Source organism: Chrysemys picta, chromosome 5, assembly GCF_011386835.1.
Source record: "Chrysemys picta bellii isolate R12L10 chromosome 5, ASM1138683v2, whole genome shotgun sequence".
Taxonomy (NCBI): Eukaryota; Metazoa; Chordata; order Testudines; family Emydidae; genus Chrysemys; species Chrysemys picta.
Genome location: NC_088795.1, coordinates 145,601,570 through 145,624,744, shown reverse-complemented (window position 1 = coordinate 145,624,744; position 23,175 = coordinate 145,601,570). Strand labels below are relative to the sequence as shown.

Sequence of the window (23,175 nt, the reverse complement as noted above, 5' to 3'; positions counted from 1 at the left end):
CCTCCATGGATACAGACCTGGTATCATCGTGGGCCAGCTGCACATGTGGCTGGAGCGGGTGCCTGGGGCAACGGGCTGGACAGTGGGGCCTTTGGGCGGGGTGGGGGGCAGAGCCCCAGGGCGCATGTCCAAGGTCATAGCAGGGGGCAGAACCCCGGGGCGTGTGGCCAGGGGCCCAGCCGAGTCTGTGGGGGGCAGAACCCTGGGGCCCGGCCGAGTCTGGGGGGGGGGGGCAGAACCCTGGGGCGTGAGCTAGAAGTTGATCTGCTCACGGCCTGGCTTCACTGCAAGTAGCCAGCGCTTAGCCCGTGCCCCTGCGGTGTCCTCCCCAGGCCTGTCCCTCACGCGGTGCCAGGGCCGCTGGGGCCCTGCGCTGAGCGGAGCTGCTGGGGGCTTTCTGAGCACACGGGAAGGAGTTGGGGCCCAGCACTGCTGGCGTGGCACAGGCCTGTGTCCCCACTGCAGAGCGGCTGTGCCCCCCTGTGCAGGCATGCCGGTCACAGGCCCACCGCATGGAGCCAAGGGGTTACTGTGGGCACCCGGCTGCACCCCGGATTCTGCCCCACTAGGCCCTGGGGCTCTGAGCTAGCCATGGGCTGCGGCAGGTGGTGCAGGCGAGGGTCTGGCCTGGGCCCTGCAGGGGTGGGACTGGCTGGCCACGACGGGCCCTTCTGGCCTTACCGGCTCTCAGGCTTGTGCAGTGGGACAAGGCTGGGTGGGGGGAGGGACAGTGATGTGCCCCCTGAGGTTGATGGGGGAAGGGCAGGGACATGCCCTCCACCCCGGGCCTAAGGGGCCGTGCCCAGAGCGGCACCGCAGCCCGGCTGTCCCAGAGGGCGTTACACAAGGGCCCAGCCTGTGGGCGAGGGGTGCTTGGGTGGGCAGTGGGGAGCAGCCTGGGTTTGAAGGGGGATTTGGCTGCAGCCCCCTTGCTCCGCAGGAGATCCCCAGCCCCGCCCCCGCAGCGTCCGGTGCTCGCTGCCAGTCTGGTACCCGGAGGCCCAGCACACTGCGCTCCCCCCAGCCTCACGGAGGGTCTGGGGTTCCTGGAAAGCAAATGGGAAGTTGGGCACTGCTGTCACTGCGCTGATAAGGGCAGTGCCACGCCCTGCCCGGCTCGCAGGGTGCAGCCTGGGCAGCCCCGGCTCCAGGCCACTCCAGCTGGGACGGCCAGACTCAGGGAGCCCCGTGCGGGGCTCAGCTCTCCCTACATCCATCCCAGCAGGCAGGGCCGGCTCCAGGCACCAGCCTGGCAAGCAGGTGGTTGGGGTGGGCGCTCCGGAGAGGGGCGGCAGGTCCAGCTATTCGGCGGCCAGTCCCTCACTCCCGCTCGGAGCGAAGGACCTCCTGCCGAATTGCTGCCGCAGATCGCGATCACGGCTTTTTTTTTTTTTTTTTTTTGCGCCACTTGGGGTGGCCAAAACCCTGGAGCCGGCTCTGCGAACAGGGCTGCTATAGGCCCCCTGCCCGTCCAGGTTTGCAGCCAGCCGGAGGGGGGGGGGAGGGAGGGGAAATACCGCAGTCCAGTACACCCCTGCCCCGTCCCGTCCCCGGCTCTGCCAGCTGCCTCTTCTCCTCTCCCCACGGGGGGCAGGTGTTTGCGGGGGCTCCATGCAGGGCCTGCCCCTCGTGTGCTGCACTGACCTGGGAGGGCCCCCTCTGCTCAGCACCCCAAGCTGGCCAGGCCCCCTGCAGCCCCTGCCCCAGGGAGCCCAGCCCCTAACCGGCTCCATCCCCTCTGCCGTGGAGCGGGACAGGCTGGGCACGGCCCGCCCGGCCCCGTGGCCATTCCCCAGCCTGCAGGGAGAGGCCTGATGGCACCTGCCCCTTGTTCCCTGCCCAGAGGAGAGCCTGGGCCCAGCACAGCCGGGATACGAAGGAGTAGAAGGTTCCTACGACTGGGCTCCCCCCAGGTACGGGCTCCCCGCAGCTCAGACCACAACTTCCCCTGTGAGTTGGGGGCCGGCCAGCCCAGCGCTGACGCCTCTGCTTCCCCAGCACTTCCAGGGAACACAACCGTGCCGGGGGGAGCCCCGCTGCCCTGCCAGGGCCACCCCCTCCCTCTCACGTCACAGGGGCTGTGGGGTGGGGCTGGCAGGGCAGGGGGGATTTCACTTTAACCTCCACCAGCTCTAGGGGAACACAGCCAGTGTGAAACACCCCCGCCCCGCCAGCAAAACACCTCGGGGGGCACAGGGCTAGGCTCCCCCCAGCCTGAGGGCTCAGCTTTCCTGGGAGGAGAGGTGGGGGGAAGAGACCTGTGAAGCCAGGGCCTAGGACAGGGGTGGGCACATTTTTTGGCCTGAGGGACACATTGGGGTTCCAAGACTGTATGGAGGGCCGGGTAGGGAAGGCTGTGCCCCCCACAAACAGCCTGGCCCCTGCCCCTATCCACCCCATCCCACTTACTGCCCCCCTCAGAACCCCCAACCCATCCAACCCCCCCTGCTCCTTGTCCTCTAACCACCCCCTCCCAGGACCCCCGCCATTAACCACCCCTCCTGCTCCCTGCCTGCCCCAAACCCTAGCCACACCCCGGCCCCCTGACAGGCCCCCCGGGACTCTCACGCCAATTCAACCCCCCCGTTCCTCATCCCCTGGCCACCACCCCCAGAACCTCTGCCCCATCCAAACTCCCTGCTCCCAGTCCCCTGACTGCCCCCTGGGACTCCCTGCCCCTTATCCAACCCCCCCGCTCCCTGCCCCCTTACCATGCCGCTCAGAGCATGAGGACTGGCAGCCGCACCGAGCGGCCGGAGCCAGCCACGCCGCTGCGCTGCCCGGTAGGAGCTCGCAGCCCCAGAGCGCTGGCAGCAGAGTGAGCGGAGGCTGCGGGGCGAGGGGGACAGCAGGGGAGGGGCTGGGGCGAGGGAACAGCCCAGCCCCACTGGCTTCTCTGGCCTGCGGGCCCCCAGAGCCCCTGCGGTGCTGGCCTGGGGCAAGGGAACAGCCCAGCCCCACTGGCTTCTCTGGCCTGCGGGCCCCCAGAGCCCCTGGGGTGCTGGCCTGGGGGGGCCTGTCTAGGGAGCTACCCACAGGGCACTGCCCAAGGGATCAGGGCACCTCAGCACCAGCCAGTCAGATCCAGGGCAGCAGGGCCCATTGCGATGATCCAGTCTGACCCGGTGCAGCCCAGGCCAGAGCCCGGCTGCCCACTCACCCCTACGGCAGAGCTGCTAGACCCAGCCTGGGTTGAACAATTGCCAGGGACGGAGAATCCACCTCATGCCTCCGGGATCCAGTCCTGTGGTTAATTCCCCTCCCTGTCAGAATCTCCCCCTTTGCCAGGCTGAGCGTGTCCATCCTCGGCTCGCCCGACAGGCCTCTTAGGAGGTGTTTGTTCCCCCGTCGGCACCTGCAGCCTGGGATCAAGTCACCGCTGAACCTGCCCTTCAAGCTCCCGAGCCGGAGCTCCCTGAGTCTCTCCCGCTAAGTCAGGTTTTCCAGCCCTCCTCCGGGCTCTTCTCTGCCCCCTCTGCCGTTTGTCAGCAGCCCTCGTGGCCTGTGGGCACAGGATCCCAGCAGCGCTCGCACTGGTGCCAGATACAGAGGGGACATAACCTCTCTGCCCCTGTTGACACAGCTCCGGCTGGCCCCCCCGGCTGGCCCAGGCTTCTTGCCGAGGTTTGCTCTCACGTAAGCTCCCTGGGGTCGCTGGGCTCTGAACCAGATGGGATCACAGACGCACCGAGCAGCCCCCCACCCAGCTCTGCCCACCCCAGCACGCAGCCTGCAGGTGCTGGGCCCCATGCCCTGGGGAGGCTGCAGCCACCAGGACAGCCGGCACCCAGAGCTGGAGAAGAGGGAGGCAGGATCCCAGCAGCAGCCGACCCCATCCTGCAGCCCCAACAGCCCTGGATCATCTCTGCCCCCTCCGCCCTTGCTGGGGGCCAGCGCCCCCGTGACCCGGGGACAATTCACAAACTGTCCGTACATGCAGGGGAGGCAGAGGCCAGCAGGCAGCTCCACCTTGGCCCGGAGCCCCAGGGGTGAGGGGACCGGGGCTAACGCTAGAGGGGAGCCCAGGCCGAAGCCCTGGCGATGTATTGCTGCTGGACGAGAGCCCGGCTGGAGGGTTAGGGGTGGGCATGTGCTCCCCTCGCCCGGCCGAGCAGGGAGCCCCAGGGCTGAGGTTACGAAGGGCACACTGCTGTTTTCGCTCTCACGCGTCTACCCTTGTCCCGTGAAGGGAGCTGCGGCAGGAGGTCAGGGGAGCTGAGGCAGGGGCCGGTATTCTGTAAGGAGCCGTGTAATTCTCAGGCCCTGAAAAGCGAGGTGAAGGGGGCTGGAGCAGGCCAAGGGAAAGCAACAGGCTCAGTGGGGGGTCCTGGGGGTGGATGTATTTACATTACAGGGCAGGCTGAGGGGGCAGGAGTGGTTCCAGGGGTGGGGAGGGGAGCTGGACCCCAGGCTCCCAGCTCTGAGGAGCGGGTACAGCACCTGGGTGAGTGGCCAGCAGGGCACGGGGCTGGCCCTGACCTGGCAGGCCTGGACCCACACCGGTGGGAAAGGCTGCACCCCCATCACGCTGGGGACGAGGCCCAGGGCCTGCAGAGGTAGCCGGCTGGGCATGCTGCCAGGAAGGGGACACAGCTCAGGGGCAGGCACTGAGCCCCACGGCCCCCTCTGCTGAACACCCCCGGCTTGGAGCAACGGACACAAGGCTGGGAACAAAGGTCACAGAAAAGCTTTATACAGTCAGGCCATGGGCTGGCTCCCCCTGCTCCCTGGCCCCACACCATGGAGTGTGTGGGGCCGGAAGGTCTGTGGGGCAGAGAGGCTGTGCCCCATGGCAGAGCAGGCCCCTGGTAACACACCAGCAGGCAGGAGGGGGCCCTGAGAGCAGCCGGTGGCACCTGGGTGAGGCGGCTCAGAGAGAAGGCGGGGGGCAGCCCCCCCTGCACCATGAGCTGGGAGGTCCAGGAGCCCCACCGGAGCACCCCACAGGTACAGCAGCATGGGGGACTGGCGTGGCAGCACGGCCGAGGGGAAGGACCCCTCGCCCCCTCCTGGGGTTCCTTGTACCCCCCATTGTCACAAGAGGGGAGCCCAGCCAGCCCCTCGCTCCCACTCACTGGAGTGCACACACATCCTTGTCCTTGTCCTCCCCCTCCACACCCCCTGCTCCGTCCAGCGCTGGCTCCAGCCGGCCCAGTGGCTCCGCAGCACCCAGCACCTTCTCCCTCAGCTCCATGAGCAGGTCGCGGCTCTCGCTGGGCGGCAGGTTACTCAGGTAGTACTGGGGTGCCAGCTCTACCAGCCTGCGAGGAGAGAGCAGATCAGTGCCGGGCAGCGCCAGGCCGGGCCCTCGCACCAGGGTCCGGGCAGGCAGGAAGGGGCAGCACCCAGGGACCAGGCTGGAGGGGCACAGAGAAGGCGCCAGGCCATCCCGGGCCAGGTGTTACCCTGCCAGCATCTCCAGGGCCTGCCCGGCAGCCAGCCAGCAACGAGGCTAGGGGCTCTCCCCCCTCCCCAGCCATTCCCCTGCTGGGGGTCTCCGCTCCCCTCCCTCCCCCAGCATCCCCCCACCCTTACATCTGAGGCTGGATCTCAGAGACCACGCTGAGACAGTTGTCCTGCGAGATGGTGAACTCGTGGTACAAGACCCAGGGGGGTGGGCGGGGCAGGGGTCTCCGAACCACGTAGCAGCAGTGGGGGGGCAGGTGGGCCACATGCTTGTGCGTCAGCATCAGGTAGTTCCCGGAGCCGTCGATGTCCCGGGCCACCTGCGGGGAGCAGAGGGGTCAGTGGGGACAGACAAAGCGGGGCCTATGGCAGCCTGTGCAGTGCCCCCCCCTTCTCTCCCCACCCTGCACACACGTAGGGCCCCCCCAGGGACCCAGGGCAGCCCCCTCCCCTTGCGCCACAAGGCCCCTCGTTCTGGGGGCTCCCCCACCTTGAGGAAGTAGCCAGAGATAAGCGCCCTCTTGAGGTTGAGCACGTTGTCGTCCGTGCCGAAGGCGGGGGGAGAGACGGGCAGCTCGATTCGCTGCATCACCTCCAGTAGCTCGGCCCGCACGATGCCCGCCAGCTGCAGCCCCGCACCGCTCACCCCGTGCTGCCGGCACCAGCTCTCATCCAGCTCGTCTGCGGGAGAGGGGCGTCAGCTGGGGGCCCGGCCCCTCCCTGCATCAGGCTTTTGCCCCCGTCCTCTCCCCAGGGCCACACCATCTCCCTTGCCCCCGTCTGCCACGCCCAGCCCTGCAGGGACGCCCCCACCACTCGCGGCTTGGGACAGCGGAGACCAGACCTATCGAATGCCCGTAGCCTCTGGAACTGCAACCTGCCCCCGGAGCAGCTTGTCGCCCTGCCAGGGCGGGGCCCCAGCACAGTGGTGCCAGGGCATGGGGTACGGCCAGCCGGTGCAAGTGGTGGGTGATGCCAGGACGCGGGCAGCGGCAGATGCTGGGGAGATCCCCCCCCCGCCACCCGCACGCAGAGCGGCACTCACGCTGCTGGAAGGCATTGAAGACATTGATGAGGGTGAAGTGGTCCCCATCGGGGTGCAGCAGGGCCTGCCGGCGCACAGCCGCAGCCTCCTCGGAGCGCGCCACCGGGGTCACAAAGCAGGGCGAGGCTGGTGAGAAGCAGGCAGGAAAGAGTTATTCGAGTGCCCGGCAGGGCTCTCCCTGCGGCTGCCCACACAGTCCCCAGCATGGCTGGGGGTGGCAGAGACCCACCCACCCCGTGGATCCCCAGGAGGCTGTGCGGCCTGCAGCCCGGCTCCCCGCAGCGCTGAGAACCTCTCACCCACAGAAAGGAAGGAGACAGACAGCACGGCCAGGCCCGACTCGGAGCCCTGGTGCTGCTCCCTCTCGCAGGGGACGCGGTGCCCGCGCCTGGCCCCCTACCCGTGAGCATGGCGGCCATGGTGAGCATCTCGTGGACGCAGTCGAACTCGCAGGAGGCGATGAGCGCCTTGGCCAGCTGGGGGTCCAGGGGGAACTCCGACATGATGATCCCCACTTCCGAGAGGTTCCCATCATCATCCAGCGCGGCCAGGTAATCCAGGTCCTCCAGGGCCTGCATCAGCGACTCGGGGGCTGGTTGGGGGGCAGGGAGTCGGTTGGGGGGCAGGGGAGGGGCCAATGCCGCAGCCCCAATGCCAGAGCCCCCCCCAGAGCCCCCCCATTGTGCCAAACTCCCTTTGCACAGGACTCATCCCCCTCCCCCACGCCAGGCCTGCCAGCTCCCTCCCCCCCCTCCCGGAGGGGACCATCCTTCTGGGATGGAGGGGTGGCTGGAGGGTGGGGTTCCCCCGATGCTCTGGCCCTCCCCCTGTGCATGGCTGTCTCTCCTGCTGCCAGACCTCAGCCCCAGCCCGCCAACTGCTCCTGCCCACGGCCGAGCTGGGGGTCCCCAGGCCAAGTCTCCCGTTGCAGTTTCCTGCCCATGTCCAGCCCCTCCCAGCTCAGTGTCTGCGGCGTGGGGGCCATTCCCCCCACCCCCCGCGATTGTTAATGGGTCACCCAGAGCAGCCCCATGTTTCCCTCCCATCCCCCACCGTCCCGCAGACGCCCCTCACTCCCGACCCGCAGCCCGGGCTGTACCTGGCCGGTCGAGGAAGTCGCACTGGCCCATGTCAGCGATGTCGAGTCTCTTGAGCAGCAGCACCAGCCGGCTCAGGTTGGCCTCGCTCACGTGGGGGGCGGGGGCGGCCGGGAGGAACTGCTCGTAGAAGGCTTCGGAGTAGAGGCGCAGACAGGTGCCTGCCAGATGAAGGGGAGCTGCCATGGGGGCGGGGCGCGAGCGGGACTGAGGGGGGGGTTGGCATTGGGGAAGAGGCACTGTGGGGGCGGAGTGGCAGCAGACTGGAGCTAAAGCTACAGCCCAGCCGGCCAGCAAGCTAGCCCCCCTAGACGCCCAGGCTGGTCCCCCAGCCCGGCACTGCCAGCCCCATGGCTTTGACAGCTCCCAGCACGTCCCTAACACAGGCTGCCTGCGGCCCGGGCGCTCACCTGGGGAGGGGGGAGGCAGCCGCCTGCGGCCCGGGCGCTCACCTGAGGGGCTGCCTGCGGCCCGGGCGCTCACCTGAGGGGGGGGGAGGCAGCCGCCTGCGGCCCGGGCGCTCACCTGGGGAGGGGGGAGGCAGCCGCCTGCGGCCCGGGCGCTCACCTGGGGAGGGGGGAGGCAGCCGCCTGCGGCCCGGGCGCTCACCTGGGGAGGGGGGAGGCAGCCGCCTGCGGCCCGGGCGCTCACCTGAGGGGCTGCCTGCGGCCCGGGCGCTCACCTGAGGGGCTGCCTGCGGCCCGGGCGCTCACCTGAGGGGGGGGGAGGCAGCTGCCTGCGGCCCGGGCGCTCACCTGGGGAGGGGGGAGGCAGCCGCCTGCGGCCCGGGCGCTCACCTGAGGGGCTGCCTGCGGCCCGGGCGCTCACCTGGGGAGGGGGGGGCCTGCCTGCGCTCACCTGAGGGGGGGGGCTACCTGCGGCCCGGGCACTCACCTGGGGGGCTGCCTGCAGCCCGCTGCCTCCGTGACTCCGCCTGGCTCTGGCTGATAGGCCGCAGCACCTGGGACTCTGCGCGGATCCGGGGATTGTAAACCTGTGGGGACAAGGCGCTTTGAGGGGCAGGCCGGCCTGATGTTCCCGGGCCAGCCATGGGCTCTGCTCACCAGCCGGCGCTAGACCCGTGTTCCCCATTCCCCACCAGACGCAGAAATCAGCCCCCGCCCCCAGCCTGCCCAGTGGGTCCTCCTGGCTGCTTAGAAGGGTTTGCTCTGCAAAGCTGCAGTACTACATCTCGCCAGCAGAGGTCCACGTCAGGCCAGCCACCGGAGGGAGATTTCTGGGACCGCAACCGGGCCCCCAGGCTGGTCAGGGCAGGAGTAAATGGGACTCTAGGGGGCACTGGCTCCGACCCCAGGGTTACCAACCCCAACATGACGTCATTCTCTTAAAATAGCCTATTAAAATCTCCCGGATTGCTTTCAATGGTCACTGGGAGGTCGATGCCGATTCCGGGAGACGCCAGGCCAAACCTGGAGGGTTGGGAACCCTATCCGAGCCAGCCCCAGGGCAGGGCCAGCTGGCTCAGGGGAATGGGACATGGGCCTTTCCTCTCTAGGGAATGCCGGCTCCAATCCAGCCGCGGGGCAGGGTACTGGGATATGGGGCCTTTTCTCTTGAGGTGCAAAGGCTGCAGTTCAGAAGAGACATCCAGACAGATGTCTGTGTGGTGCTGGGGAGGAGCTGGTGGTCGTGGTACATGGGGAAGGGTAGGGGAGAGGTCCTGGAGGCCAAATTTAGGCTGCTAGGGAAGAGACTGACGTCCAGGACCTCCACAGTAGCGTTCTCAGAGATGCTCCCAGTTCCACACACAGGGCCAGCTAGACAGGCAGAACTGCATGGCTAAGACAATAGGGTTCAGGCTCATTAGAAATTGGGGAACCTTTGGAGAAGGAGGGGCCGACACGGGGGGGATGGGCTCCACCTCAACCAAACCGGACCCAGACTTCTGGCATGTCACATTGAAAAGGTCACAGGGGATTTTTGAAACTAACAGCTGGGGAAAGGCGACAGGTGCGGACACGGCTCGGACAGAGGCATCCCGTAGGGGTGAGTTCATTAGAGGGGGATTTTAGATCCTAGTACAGAGGACAGGACAAATTGGTAAAATACAGGTAGGCGCTCGGGAGGACCAGTCAAACGCAAGAGTCCCATTTAGTGAAACACATGAAGGACTGTGACCGAATACGGTGCTCAGACAGAATGGCCAGAGAGTGACTGCTGAGCTGGGGAAGCCGAGTGCCTGGGATTACATGAGGACACGGATGGAACAGGCCTCGCGGAAAGTTGGAGAAATGGCGATAATCGGTGGGGCAGGTAACACCGGGGTACAAATGAGAGGTGGGGGAGGGGCACTCTACGTGACAGAAAGCAAAGAGTCAAATAGAGTACAAATCTTAAATGAATCCAACTGTCCCATAGAATCTCTGTGGCTAGAAATCCCCTGCTTGACCAATAAGAACGCAGCAGGAGGGATGTACTACCGACTGCCTGACCAGGCCATCGGGGTGAGTAGAGAGGTTACACCCAGGTCGAAAACACAACAAAGGCGGATTTCAGCTCTCTCCATATTAACTGGATACATGTCACCTCAGGACGCAGAGAAAGTTTCTAGACGCAAATGACTGTTTCTTGGAGCAGCTAGTCCTGGAACCCTCAAGGGGAGAGAATTCCTGATTTAGTCCTAAGCAGGGCACAGGATCTGGTCCAAGAAGTGAATCTAGCTGAACTGCTCACTGATAGTGACCAAAACAAAATCAATTTAGCATCTGTGTAGGAGGGAAAATACCAGAGAAACTCACCGCAGTGACATTTAATTTCAAAAAGGGGAACGGCACAAACAGGAGGCGGCTAGTTAAACGGAAATAAAAAGGCACAGTCACAAGAGTGAAACGCCTGCAAGCTGCATGGAAACTATTTTAAACACTATAATAGAGGCTCAAATTAAATGTATAAACAACAAAAATAGTAAGAGGACCAAAAAAATGCCACAGAGTAAGAGGTGGCTAGAGGCAAACGGGCATCCTTGCACAGGTTAAATCCCTGTGGAGAACAGAAAGGAGCATGAACTTGGGCAAGTCAAGCGTAAGGCTACGGCTACACTGCGCTGCTGTAAACTCACGAACGTAGCCGCTCTAAGCGGATAGGAGGGAGCTCTCCTGTCAGCGTAGCTATGACAGCCCCGCGAGCAGCGGTAGCGACGTTGGCAGGAGAAGCTCACCCACCTCCATGAGCACTGGTGCGGACAGCGCTAGGTAGGGGTGACTTACGTCACTCAGGGAGTGGTTTATTCACACCCTTGAGCAACATAAGTTATGACAGCCTAAAAGTGTCACTAGGCAGCCCATACATACATAAATAAATAGTGAAGAGCAACTAGCGAGAGAGACAAAAAACTAACAGCAAAGATTTTTTTAAGAATGTCAGAAGCAGGAAGGCTGCCAAACCACCAGTGGGGCCACTGAACGATTGAGGTGCTAAAGAAACACTCAAGGAAGATAAGGCCATTGTGGAGAAACTAAATGAATTCTTTTCTTCAGCTTTCATGGATGAGGATGTGAGGAAGATTCCCAAACCTGAGCCATTCTTTTTAAGATGACAAATCTGAGGAACTGTCCCAGATTGCAGGATCATTAGAGGAGGTTCTGGAACAAATTGATAAACTAAACAGTAATAAGTCACCGGGGCCAGATGGTATCACCCAAGAGGTTGGGAGAAACTCAAAGATGAAATTGCAGAACTACTAACTGTAGTTTGTAACCTATTGCTTAAATCAGCTTCTGTACCAGATGACTGGAGGATTGCCAACATGATGCCAATTTTTGAAAAAGGCAGAAGAAGTGATCCTGGCAATTACAGGCCAGTAAGCCTAAATTCAGTACCAGGCAAACTGGTTGAAACTATAGTAAAGAACAGAATTATCAGACACACAGATGAACACAGTATGTTGGGGAAGAGTCAACATAGCTTTTGTAAAGGAAAAACAAGGAAGAGTCCTCGTGGCACCTTAGAGACTAACACATTTATTTGGGCATAAACTTTCATGGGCTAGAACCCACTTCATCAGATGCATGGAGTGAAAAATACAGTAGGCGGCTATAAATATACAGCACATGAAAAGATGGGAGTTGCCTTACCAAGTGAGGGGCCAGTGCTAACAAGGCCAATTCAATTAGGGTGGATGTGGCCCATTCCCAACAGTTGACAAGAAGGTGTGATTATCAGAGGGGAAATTATGTTTTGTAGTGACCCAGCCACTCCCAGGCTTTATTCAGGCCTAATTTGATGGTGTCAAGTTTGCAAATTAATTCCAGTTCTGCAGTTTCTCGTTGAAGTCTGTTTTTGAAGTTTCATTGTTGAAGAATTGCCACTTTTAAGTCTGTTACTGAGTGACCAGGGAGATTGAAGTGTTCTCCGATTGGTTTTTGAATGTTACAATTCTTGATGTCTGATTTGTGTCCATTTATTCTTTTGCGGAGGGACTCTCCGGTTTGGCCAATGTACAGGGAAGAGGGGCATTGCTGGCACATGATGGCATGTATAACATTGGTAGATGTGCAGGTGAACAAGCCCCTGATGGCGTGGTTGGGTTCCATGATGGTGTCCCTTGAATAGATACGTGGACAGAATGGGCAAGGGGGTTTGCTGACATTGCTCGTTGTTTTTGCTGATACAGACTAACACAGCTACCCGCTGAAACCTTTTGTAAAGGGAAATTGTTCCTCACCAGTCTACTAAAATTCTTTGAGGGGTCAACAACCATGTGGACAAGGGGGATCCAGTGGATATAGTGTACTTAGACTTTCAAAAAGCCTTTGACCAGGTGTGACGAAGTGGGGATTTTCCCTTGTTATGGTTTATGTAAGTCTTACTGTTTTGCACGAATGCTGTGTGTGCCTCAGTTTCCCTGTGTATTGCACCAATGTCTAGGTGGTGGGAATAAGGGGGTGTGACTTTTGCGGGGGCTGTTCCAGCTGCCTGCAGGGATGCTATGGCCGCCCCTTCGTAACCTGAGACCCAGGAGGGGGATGTGAGCAGGTGACTCTTGGCCCGGGAAGGGAGACAAAGGCTGGAGGAGGAGCAACGGGCAGGGCAGGGGCCAGGCAGCTGGAAGGGAGTGAGTCTCGGCTGGCTTGGGGCGCGGGGGGGTGGGGGGGGACACCACAGAGCCCTGGCTATGGGCTCCCCTCCCCCCAAGAGGGACTTGGCTGAAAGTCACTGATGTCTGTGCTAAGAAGTTCTGCCCTCCTCTGTGTTCCTGTCGACTAATAAACTTCTGTTTTACGCTGGCTGAGAGTCATGTCTGACTGCGGAGTTGGGGTGCAGGCCCTCTGGCTGCCCTAGGAACCCGCCCGGGCGGACTCGCTGCGGGAAGCGCACGGTGTGGAAGGGGATGCTGAATGCTCCAAGGTCAGACCCAGGAAGGTCGAAGCTGTAGAGATTTCTTGCCCTGGAGACAGTCTGCTCACAGAGGGGAGGCTCCCGCAGACTCCTGGCTGGCTTCATATGGAATAGTTCCAGAGCATCGCCCTGGTGACTCCGTGACACAAGGTCCCTCACCAAAGGCTCTTAAACAAAGCAAGCTGACATGCGATAAGAGGGACGGTCCTCTCATGGATTGGTAAGTGGTTAAAAGATAGGAAACAAAGGGTAGGAATAAATTGTGTTCAGCATATTCACAAATGATCTGGAGAAAGGGGTAAACAGTGAAGTGGCAAAATGTGCAGATGATACAAAACTATTCAAGATAGTTAAGTCCAAAGCAGACTGCGAAGAGCTACAAAAGGATCTCTCAGAACTGGGTGACTGGGCAACAAAATGGCAGATGAAATTGAATGTCGATATATGCAAATTAATGCACACTGGACAACATAATCCCAACTATACATATAAATTAGCTGTTACCACTCAAGAAAGATCTTGGAGTCATTGTGGATAGTTCTCTGAAAACATCCACTCCATGTGCAGCGGCCGTCACAAAAGCGAACAGAATGTTGGGAATCATTAAGGGATAGATAAGACGACAGAAAATGTCATATGGCCTCTATAAACCCATGGTACGCCCACATCTTGAATACTGCCTGCAGATCTGGTCACCCCATCTCTAAAAAGATATAAAAGATCTATTGGAATTGGAAAAGGTTAAAAAAAGGCAACACAAATGATTAGGGGTATGGAACAACTGCCATATGAGGAGAGATTAATAAGACTGGGATTTTTCAGCTTGGAAAAGAGACGACTAAGGGGGGATATGACTGAGGTCTATAAAATCATGATTGGTGTGGAGAAAGTTAATAAGGAAGTGTTATTTACGTCTTCTCTAACACAAGAACTAGGGGTCAGCAAGTTTAAAACACACAAAAGTATTTCTTCATACAGCGCACAGTCAACCTGTGGAACTCCTTGCCAGAGGATGTTAAAGGCCAAAACTGTAACTGTGTTCTAAAAGAAGGAGTGAAGTTCATGGAGGATGGATCCAACAATGGCTATTAGGCAAGATGGTCAGCGACAAAACCCTAGGCTCTGGGACTGGGCGACAGGGGATGGATCACTTGATGATTCCCTGTTCTGTTCATTCTCTCTGGGGCACCTGGCACTGGCCACTGTCAGTAGGCAGGACACTGGGCTGGATGGACCTTTGGTCTGACCCAGTCTGGTGGTGGTTGTGTGTCTGTCGACAGCTGCTGCACAGGCTGCTCTCCTGTGCAACAGGCAGGGGCCCGGCGCTGCCTCATCCCACCGTTAATACAAGCTCCCAGCCTTTCAGGGCCAAGAGACAGGATACTGACTGAAGGGAAGGAGCGGGGCTTATTTGTAGGGCCTACGAAATTCTCGGCCATGAAAAATGTGTCATGGGCAGTGAAATCTGGTCTTTTGTGTGCTTTAACCCTGTACTATACAGATTTCACAGAGGGAGACCAGCGTTTCTCAAATTGGGGGTCCTGACGCAAAAGGGAGTTGCAGGGGGGTCACAAGGTTATTTCAGGGCGGGGGGCGGGGGTCATGGTATGGCCAACCCTTCACTTCTGTGCTGCCTTCAGAGCTGGGCGGCTGGAGAGCGGTGGCTGTTGGCCGGGCACCCAGCTCTGAAGGCGCTAAGGCTGCACCCCACCAGTAGCAGCAGAGAGGTAAGAGTGGCAATACCACACCAGGCCACCCTCACTTCTGCGCTGCGGCCTTCAGAGCTGGGCGGCTGCTGATTGAGGGCCCAGCAATGCAGGCGGCACCGCAGAAGTGAGGGTGGCAATACCACACCAGGCCACCCTCACTTCTGCGCTGGTGCTGGCAGCCGCGCTGCCTTCAGACCTGGGCTCCCAGCCAACAGCCGCCGCTCTCCAGCTGCCCAGCTCTGTTCAGCAGCGCAGAAGTAAGGGTAGCAAGTACCACACGCCTCACTACAGTAACCTCAGAGACTAACAAACTTTCCCTCCCTTGATATTCACCCCTTCTTGTCTACTTTTGAGAATAGGCCACTTCCACCTTAATTGAATTGGCTCGTTAGCACTGACCCCCCACTTGTAAGGCAACTCCCATCTTTTCATGTGCTATAATATATATTCTGCTTACTGTATTTTTCACTCCATGCGTCTGATGAAGTGGGTTCTAGCCCACGAAAGCTTCTGCCCAAATACATGTGTTAGTCTCGAAGGTGCCACAAGGACTCCTCGTTGTTTTTGTTGATACAGATTAACACGGCTGCCCCCTCTGAAACCTGTTATAATAACCTTGCGACCCTTCCTCCCACCACACACACCTCCTTTATGGATCAGGACTCCTACTATTACAACACCATGATTTAAATAGCTGAAATCATGAAATTTACCATTTTAAAAATCCTATGACCATGAAATTGACCAAAATGGACCCTGAATTTGGTAGGGCCCTACTTATTTTCACGTGGACATTGGCGGGAGGGGAAGTGCTGCCCAAGCAGTAGTGCAGAGCTGGCTTTGAGCAGGACCAGGCTCCGCGCTCCGTACTCACGCTGCGCAGCTCCAGCCCCGTGTCGATGACGTAGTGCACAGTCCCCAGGGAGAAGGATGAATCCGCGAGCCAGTGGGTGACGATCACACGCCGGCCCTGGGGCCTGCTGCATTGCTCTGGCACCTCATAGACCTTCTGGGCTGCCCGCCCCACCCCCGGGTGCAGCGGTAGGGCCAGCAGCGGCCCCAGCCCGGGGTTTAGGGCCACAGCCTCGGTGCGGATGGCCTCGCAGCACTCGCTGATCTCCTGCCGGGAGGGGAGCAGGCGCCGTTAGTGACAGGACACCCCCTTTGCTGCAAGGGGGGTGGGAGCAGCCCCCTGCTCCTCATGCCCCCAGGACCACCCCCCAAAGCAAGTCCCAGCACCCCCTTCCCTCTCCCCTTCTCCCGCAAGCACCCCGCCAGAGATTGGTCCCAGCAGCCCCCCAGTCTCCACCTGCTCACTAGCCAGGAAGAGCAGCACATCGCCGGGTTCCTGGTGCCGGTGAATGTCCAACACCGCCTGGCACGCAGCCGAGACGTGGCCCCGAGCTGGAGGATCCCTGTACACCAGCTGGCCGGGCGGGCTGGGTCCGGGTACCCGCACCACGGGAGGGTCCCCGCAGAAGGCCCGCAGCCGTTCCTCCAAGGCCGGCACTGTCACCACCACCACCTTGAGCTCGGGGCGCTGGCGTAGCACATCCTTCAGCAGCCCGAGCAGCACGTCTGTGGGCACCGTGCGCTCCTGCACCTCGTCCAGCACAACGACGCCGTACTGGCGCAGCAGAGGGTCCGACATCATCTCTCGCAGCAGCATCTCATCCGAGCAGAATCTGTCAGCACCAAGCTCCAGGGTCAGAGGCAGCCCGGGGAAGGGGGAGTCCAGAGCTCGGACGGCAGGGGCTGCAGGTTGGGATTGAGGGGCACTGGCAGAGCTGGGGGGGAGGGGGACTTGGAGGGGATTTGGGAGGGCCCCCTCCCCCACTCTCAGCTCTCTCAGCAGTGAACCGTGTCCTTGTCCTCTGAGCTGAGAGGTGTCAGGCCCAACCCAAGAGAGCCCTGGGCACAGATGCCCGCCTTAACCCCTTCACTGCCAGAGCCCCCACCTGATGCCCACAGCCTGACCCTTGCAGTGCGGCCTCCTCCTCACCCTTCCAATCCTGGAGCCCTTCCTTAAACAGGATCCCGGCTGGACCCCGCCCTGCCCGAGAGGGGTGTCTCCAGCCCAGACGCAGAGCCCGGCCCTGCTCCCCAGCTGCTAGCAGCCCAGCTCTGGTCTGTCTCGTCCCAGCATGGAGCGCCAGGTTCCTGCATGGGGGAGCCTGGGCCAGAGCTGGCCTCCGCCTCTCCCCAGGAAGGAGGCTGGTGGAGTGGCCTGGCTGCCTGCTGCTGAACCCTGGACTCCAGCTCCGCCCTCGTGTGCCCTGGCTCCGGGCTGAGCCCTCGACAAGCCCAGCGGGGGCGGATCAGGCACCGCGCGGCGAGCAAGCGAGAGGGAGCCTGGATCGGGGAGGGAGGGGCAGCCCCAGTCCCACAAGCAGGTCTCAGTGCCCTATGGGCGCAGCTCCCAGCCTCACCTGAGCAGGGTCTCCGGGGTGCAGCAGTCCTCGTGGGGGACGCAGTAGCCAACCTCGTGGCCCAGGTTCAGGTCCATCTCGTCAGCCACGCACAGCGAGAGGCTGAGGGCGGCCAGGCCGTGGGGCTGGCTACAGGCCACCAGGCCATGTGTGAACTGCTGGGAGAGGGCGTACTCTGCACACCACTGGGGGATCTGCAAGGAGGAGAGTGGGGCAAGGGGCACAGGTCACTCCATGCGGGCACAACGGCCTGGCTCCCCGGCCCAGAGCCACCCTTGTGACATGCTGTGGGTGCCCACACAGCCTGCCAGGGGCAGAACCAATCCGTCCGGCTGGCAGGGGGCCAGATCCCAGCAGAGCTGCCTCACCCAGACACTGAGGCGGGCACAGGCACCGTAAACAATCCCTGGCACCCCACATGCTCCTGGGCACAGAGGTTGGCAGCAGGCGGCTGGCACCTAGCTATGCCATCCATGTGGAGTTCAGTCGAGCCCCAGGGCTCCCTTCCTGACAGCTCAGCAGGGGCTAGTCCCCTCCACCCTGCCACCCCCACGGCAGCTGTGGGCCCCTCAGCCAAGGGGCAAAGTCTTCTGAGATTCGGGGGCAGCTGATTGCGAACCTGGAGGGGCCCCTGCTCCCTGCAGCAGCCCATGGACCCCCGGGGCAGAGCAGAGGGCAGAAATCTAGGGTACAGATGAGAGGGCAGCCCAGTGGAGCTTGAGTGACAGTCGCTGCGGTGCAGTGGGGCTGCCCTGCTCCACGGGGGGCACTGCCGGCTGCGCAGAGCTGAGAGCGCAGTCACGGGGCCGATACCAATCACAGAGATAAGGGAAGTGCCCGGGCCCCTCCAAACACCTCTCATGCGCCCCTTCGGCCCGACCCGCCTGCAGGAACAGCTCTGCTCCTGGGGGCTGCAGCTGGCCCCAGGCAGAGACCTGCTCCCTTACAGAGCCACCCCCTGCCCATCCTCCACACCAGCCAGGCTCCAGCTTCCGCTGCTGGGAAGCCTGGGCATCCCCTGGGCACACACCAGGAGAGGTTAGGGTTACCATCCGTCCGGATTCCCCCGGACATGTCCGGCTTTTTTGAGTTAAAAATAGCATCCGGGGGGAATTTGTCAATGTCCGGATTTCCTCCCCATGCAGAGCGCGCGCGGCTGACAGGGCAGCCAGCCGGATCGTGCCACTCGCACGGGGCTCCGGCAGCCAGAGCCCTTCCTCCCCTTCCCCCTCCTCTCCCCTGCAGCTGAGCTCACTCCCCTCCTCTCTCTCCCTCCCTCCCACCCCTCCCTGCATTCGCAGATGGCCGGCCGGCCGTTCGCCTCGGGCCTCCGGCAGTCTGGAGCTCCGACCCTGCTCCTGCTCCCCCTCCCCCGCTGCCCGCTCCGCAGCGCTCTGCTCTGAGCGGCACGGTAAGGGGGCCGGGGGTCGGAGAAGGAGCAGGGAGGTTCTGGGGGGGGGTAGTCAAGAGACAGGGGGGAGGGTTGGATGGGTCAGGAGTTCGGGGGGGGGCTGTCTGGGGGTTGGGGGTGTAAGGTTTTGGGCAGTCAGAGTACAGATGGGGGGGTCTCAGGAGGGGGCAGTTAGGGGACAAGGAACAGGGAGGCTTAGGTAGGGGGTGGGGTTCTGGAGGGCAGTTAGGAGCAGTGGTCTCAGGAGGGGGCAGTCAGGGGACAGGGAGCAGAGGGGTTTAGATGGGTTAGGAGTTCTGGGGGGGGGGCTGTCAAGGGGTGTGGGTGTGGATAAGGGTTGGGGCAGTCAGGGGACAGATAGGGGGTAGGGTCCTGGGGGGCAGTTAGGGGCAGGGGTCCCAGGAGGGGGCAGTCAGGGGACAAGGAGTGGGGGGGGAAGGTTGGGGGTTCTGAGGGGGCGGGAAGTGGGAGGGAGTGGAAGGGGCAGGGGCGGGGCTAGGGCAGGAGAGGGGCTGGGCTAGGGCGGGGCTCCTCCCGTCCTCTTTTTTGATTGTTGAAATATGGTAAACCTAGGAGAGGTAACCTCCTAGGAGGCTCCCGCCTCCGTCTCCAGGCCCATGGCCTGGCTGGGGCCTACAGCGGAGCAGAGCTCCACAGACACACGCTGCTTGAAAACGAACCCTCCCCCAGGTCAAAGTCCTGACTGTCGTGTCTCTAGTCCCTGCCAAGGCTGCCGGGGTGGAAGAGACGCGTACAAGGGGCAGAGTGCCAAGGAGCCCAGCTGTCTGCAGGCTCTGCTGCTTGGGGGGTTGGCACCGAGCCTGCTGGTTGTCAGGTACTGGCAGCCTGGGACTCCGCAGACGAGCCAGCCCCCGTCTCTCTGTCTGTCCTGCTGCGTGAGAGCGCTGTCTGGGGCAGGGGTGTGTCTTTAATGCCAGGATAGCAGCCAGAGAAGTGGGTCCCAACTGGGCTGCTCGGTGCACCAGCATCGCAGAACAAGTCAGGGTGTCTGGGGCCCTCTTCCGAGCTCACCCCCCCCCTCAGGAGTCCCTGGCCACCCGCCAGCGGCTCACTCCATAGGGCACGACTTGCCCTGCAGCTCACAGCGCAGACCCAGCTGACTCCCAGCCCGCGCCGTGCGCAACTGAAAGCCAATTCCCAGGGCGCCCGACGGAGAGCCCGGCCTCCCGTCACCCTGACCTCCCCCGAGGGGGCTTCGCAAACAGACTGGAGCCGCAGTCGGGCGTACAATGGACCCTGCCTCAGAGGTTAAATGAGGAGTCAGTGGCCCCCCTCCCACGGCACCTGTAGCCATCGCACCCTAGACTACGGGACGCAGACACTGCCAGCAGCTGCTGCCAAGCCATTTCGCTCTGTGATCCTGTCCTCACGAGAGCCGCCGGACACCAGGGGCCGCGTACTCAAAGGAGCCCAGGACGTGTCTCACCGGCAAGCCAGCAGCACAGCGCCCCCAACGGAGCTCCCCACTCCCTGCAGCACCGCGCTGCCTGTGAGGGGCAGCCCCCCACCCTCTCCTTGCAGCACCGGCTGCTCCCCAAGCCCTGGTATGTGTTCTTTCCGGGCAGGGCACTCCTGCCCTGACTACGCCCTCCCCATGCCCCCCTCGCACCTGGGTGCTCTTGCCGGTCCCGGGCCCCCCAGACACCAGGACGATGCCGCTGCTGCTCTCCAGGTGCTCCATGAAGCTGTACTTGGTGGCCCAAATAGGCAGGTCTCGCCGCCGCTGCAACAGCTCATAGTAGCGGGAGGAAAACGGCAGCCCATCGTATGGGTTCACCTCCAGGTCCCCCTCACAGTCCAGGGCCAAGCCTTCACCATCCTCCTCCTCCTCCTCTTCTTCATCCAGCAGGGAGCCAAGGCCATTCGCCCGCAGCGGGGAGATGAGGCCATCGCTGGCCTCCATGGCGGTGAGGCTGCCGGGCAGACGGAGCCGGGGACCTGCAAGGGGAAAAGGGCAGGGTCGGAGCAGCCACTGGGCCCTAGGGGAGAAACTAGTTAGAGTGGGAAGACACCCCATCCCCACTGCTCCAGGACACTCCCACCAGTCTGGACTGAAAAACTGTCAGGGACGGAGAATCCACCTCGGCCCTTGGGTACGGTTCCCGTGGTTAATTCCCATCACCTTTAACAGCGTGCCCCTAACTGCCAGTCTGAATTCCTCTTACTTCAACTTCCGGCCACTGCCCCGTGTTTGACCTTCCTCTGCTGGACTGAGCAGCCCATCACTAAACGTCTGTTCCCCAGGCAGGTACCAAGTCACCCCTGAACCGCTTCTGTGTTACGCTGAACAGATCGAGCCCCCCGACTCTCTCTGTACAAGGCAGGTTTTCTATTCCCGGCTCTTCTCTGACACACTCAGCCTGGGCGGTGGGCACCAGAGCGGGGCACCGGATCCCAGCAGTGCCCGATACAGAGGGAAAGTCACCTCTGCTGCTACGCCCGTTTGCGTGTCCTAGGGTCACATTCGTTCTTTTGGTCAAAGCTCAAGCGGTTCCCCGAGTGAGTCATGGCTTCCCCGGCCAGCCCCCCGGTCGCACTGACACCAGGCGTTTGCTTGCGCCCGGTTTCCCAGGAGAGCCAAGTGACTCTGAATCATCCCGGGGAACAACCTGCAAATCAGCGTCCCCCCAGCTGGTCTGTGCCCAGCCCCCCAGCAGGCTCTGGGGCCGGGACTCCCAGCGCCCCAAGGAGCAGGGTTCGTGGCCGGGAGCCCGGGCACCGCCCAGGTCTCCAGGAAGAGCAGCCGGGAGCGCCGGGGGTGGGTGTGTCACACACCGCCCTGCTCACCTGGGCGTGCGCAGCCTGGAGACCGGCCAAGGCAGCCGGCACCGCCCGGGCTGCAGGACGAACCGCCGGGGCCCGGACCCTTTTCACGCCCCCCGGGACAGGACACAGCCCCAGCCCCGGCCCCACCCCATGGCAGGGACCCGCGGGGGGTAACGGGACCCAGGCCGCGGCCAAGCGCGGGGAGGGGCTGCAGGAGACACCGCCCCGCGCGCGCTGACCCGCAGCCCCGGCCCCGCGGAACCCAGGCGTCCGGGGAACCGGTCCGACGGGATGCGGCATCCGCCCCGCCCCCGGGAGCCGTGAACGCCACCCCGCCGTGCCCGGCCCCGGCCCCGCCACGCAGCAGCTGCGCCCCGGGGGCGGCGGGGGAGCCCGGAGGGAGACGGCGGCTGGTTGTGGCGCCCCCGACCCGGCCCCGCCCCCCAGCGGCCCCCGGCCCAGCCGCGCACCCCCGAGACCTGCCGCCGCCCCCCTCACCTGTAGCCGGCTCTAGGCCCCGCCCCGGAGGGTGTCACGGGACGCCAAGCACGAGTCACGTGGCACGCCATGACAGCCAATCAGATGGGGCCCGAGTGGCTTCCGCCCCGCCCCCGGCTCTGCTGTCAGCCGGGCCCCGCCCCGCAGCGCCAGGCCCCGCCCCCCCAGCGTCTGTCGCCCCGACCACAGCTCCCCACGGAGCGGCGCTGGGGGCGGGGCCAGGCTGTCTGAGGGGGCGGGGCCCGGACACGTAGCAGCGAGTTCAGCCGGCCGGGACTGGCTCCCAGCCCTGCCCAGCCCCCACCCCCCGCCCAGCGCCCCCCCCCGTGCCCAGCGCCCCCCCCCCGGGCCCCCCCAGCCCTGACCAGCCCCCACCCCCCGGCTCTGGGGCGGAGGGAGCAGGCATCCCGTTGGCGGGGTGAGACGTTCGTTGCAGCCTCCAGCATCCCCAGGGCTTTGGCACCAGCGTCACTTCGGGCTCTGCCAGGCGCCACGTGGGCCCCCTGGGCCAGCCGCACCCAGCCGGCCAGTACCTCGCCCTGCCGCCGGGGGGCGCTGCGGTCCCAGGGGAGGGCGGCGAGCGAGGGCCGCAGGCTGGGCTAGGCGGTGGCTGGGGCCGCAGGGCTGGAAGGGCGCGCGCCAGTTGTCTAGTCCAGGCCCCTGCACTGAGACAGGACCAGCTGCGCTCAAACCCCTCCCGGGCCGGAGACGCCACAGCCTCCCTGGGCAATTTCGTCCAGTGCAAAAACAACAAGGAGTCTGGTGGCACCTTAAAGACTAACTTCGGATGCATCCGAAGAAGTGAGGTTTTTACTCACGAAAGCTTATGCCCAAATAGATCTGTTAGTCTTTAAGGTGCCACCAGACTCCTTGTTGTTTTTGTAGATACAGACTAACACGGCTACCCCCTGATACTTCATCCAGCGCCTCCCCACCCTGACAGTCACGACGGTTCTCTATGTCCGACCTCAACCGCCCCTGCTGCAGTGTAAACCCACTGCGCCTTGTCCCGTCCTCCGTGGCTAAGGAGAACAATTGATCACCCTCCTTTAGAACAACCTTTTACATACCTGAAAACTGAGCAGGAGTCCTTGTGGCACCTTAGAGACTAACACATTTATTAGAGCATAAGGTTTGGTGGGCTACAGCCCACTTCTTCGGATGCATATATATGTAGCCCACCAAAGCTTATGCTCTAATAAATGTGTTAGTCTCTAAGGTGCCACAAGGACTCCTGTTCTTTTTGCGGATACAGACTAACACGGCTGCTACTCTGAAACTTGAAAACTGTTATCATGTCCCCAGGGCCGGCTTTAGCAAGAGCGGGGCCCCACCCCCAGGAATCACAGGGTCGCCGGGCTTGGGTCCGGCCCAGAGCCGCTCGGCGTCCGGAGCCGAGTAGAGCCGCGGGGCCGGGCCGGACCTGAGCTGAGCC

The 23,175-nt window shown here is 62.5% G+C and overlaps 1 protein-coding gene across 5 annotated transcripts; it reads right to left on the bottom strand.

Annotated features, from left to right (window-relative positions):
- Positions 1–4,671: 4,671 nt before the first annotated feature.
- On the bottom strand, positions 4,672–21,830 carry LOC101935669 (ATP-dependent RNA helicase DQX1). 5 transcript variants are annotated; one of them, XM_065597423.1, is made up of 12 exons: positions 21,741–21,830; positions 20,086–20,414; positions 17,045–17,238; positions 15,925–16,300; positions 15,490–15,735; positions 8,443–8,542; positions 7,551–7,709; positions 6,852–7,043; positions 6,452–6,577; positions 5,897–6,087; positions 5,536–5,726; positions 4,672–5,261 (listed from the first exon to the last, which is right to left on the bottom strand). In XM_065597423.1, exons 2-12 carry the CDS (start codon positions 20,377–20,379, stop codon positions 5,072–5,074), a joined length of 2,259 nt encoding a protein of 752 aa, XP_065453495.1. In that variant the 5' UTR covers positions 20,380–20,414; positions 21,741–21,830; the 3' UTR covers positions 4,672–5,071. The 5 variants fall into 5 exon arrangements, with proteins under 5 accessions (XP_065453495.1, XP_042700809.2, XP_023966724.2 ...); XM_042844875.2 differs by lacking the exon at positions 21,741–21,830 and adding an exon at positions 21,482–21,697; XM_024110956.3 differs by lacking the exon at positions 21,741–21,830 and adding an exon at positions 21,264–21,429.
- Positions 21,831–23,175: the final 1,345 nt, after the last annotated feature.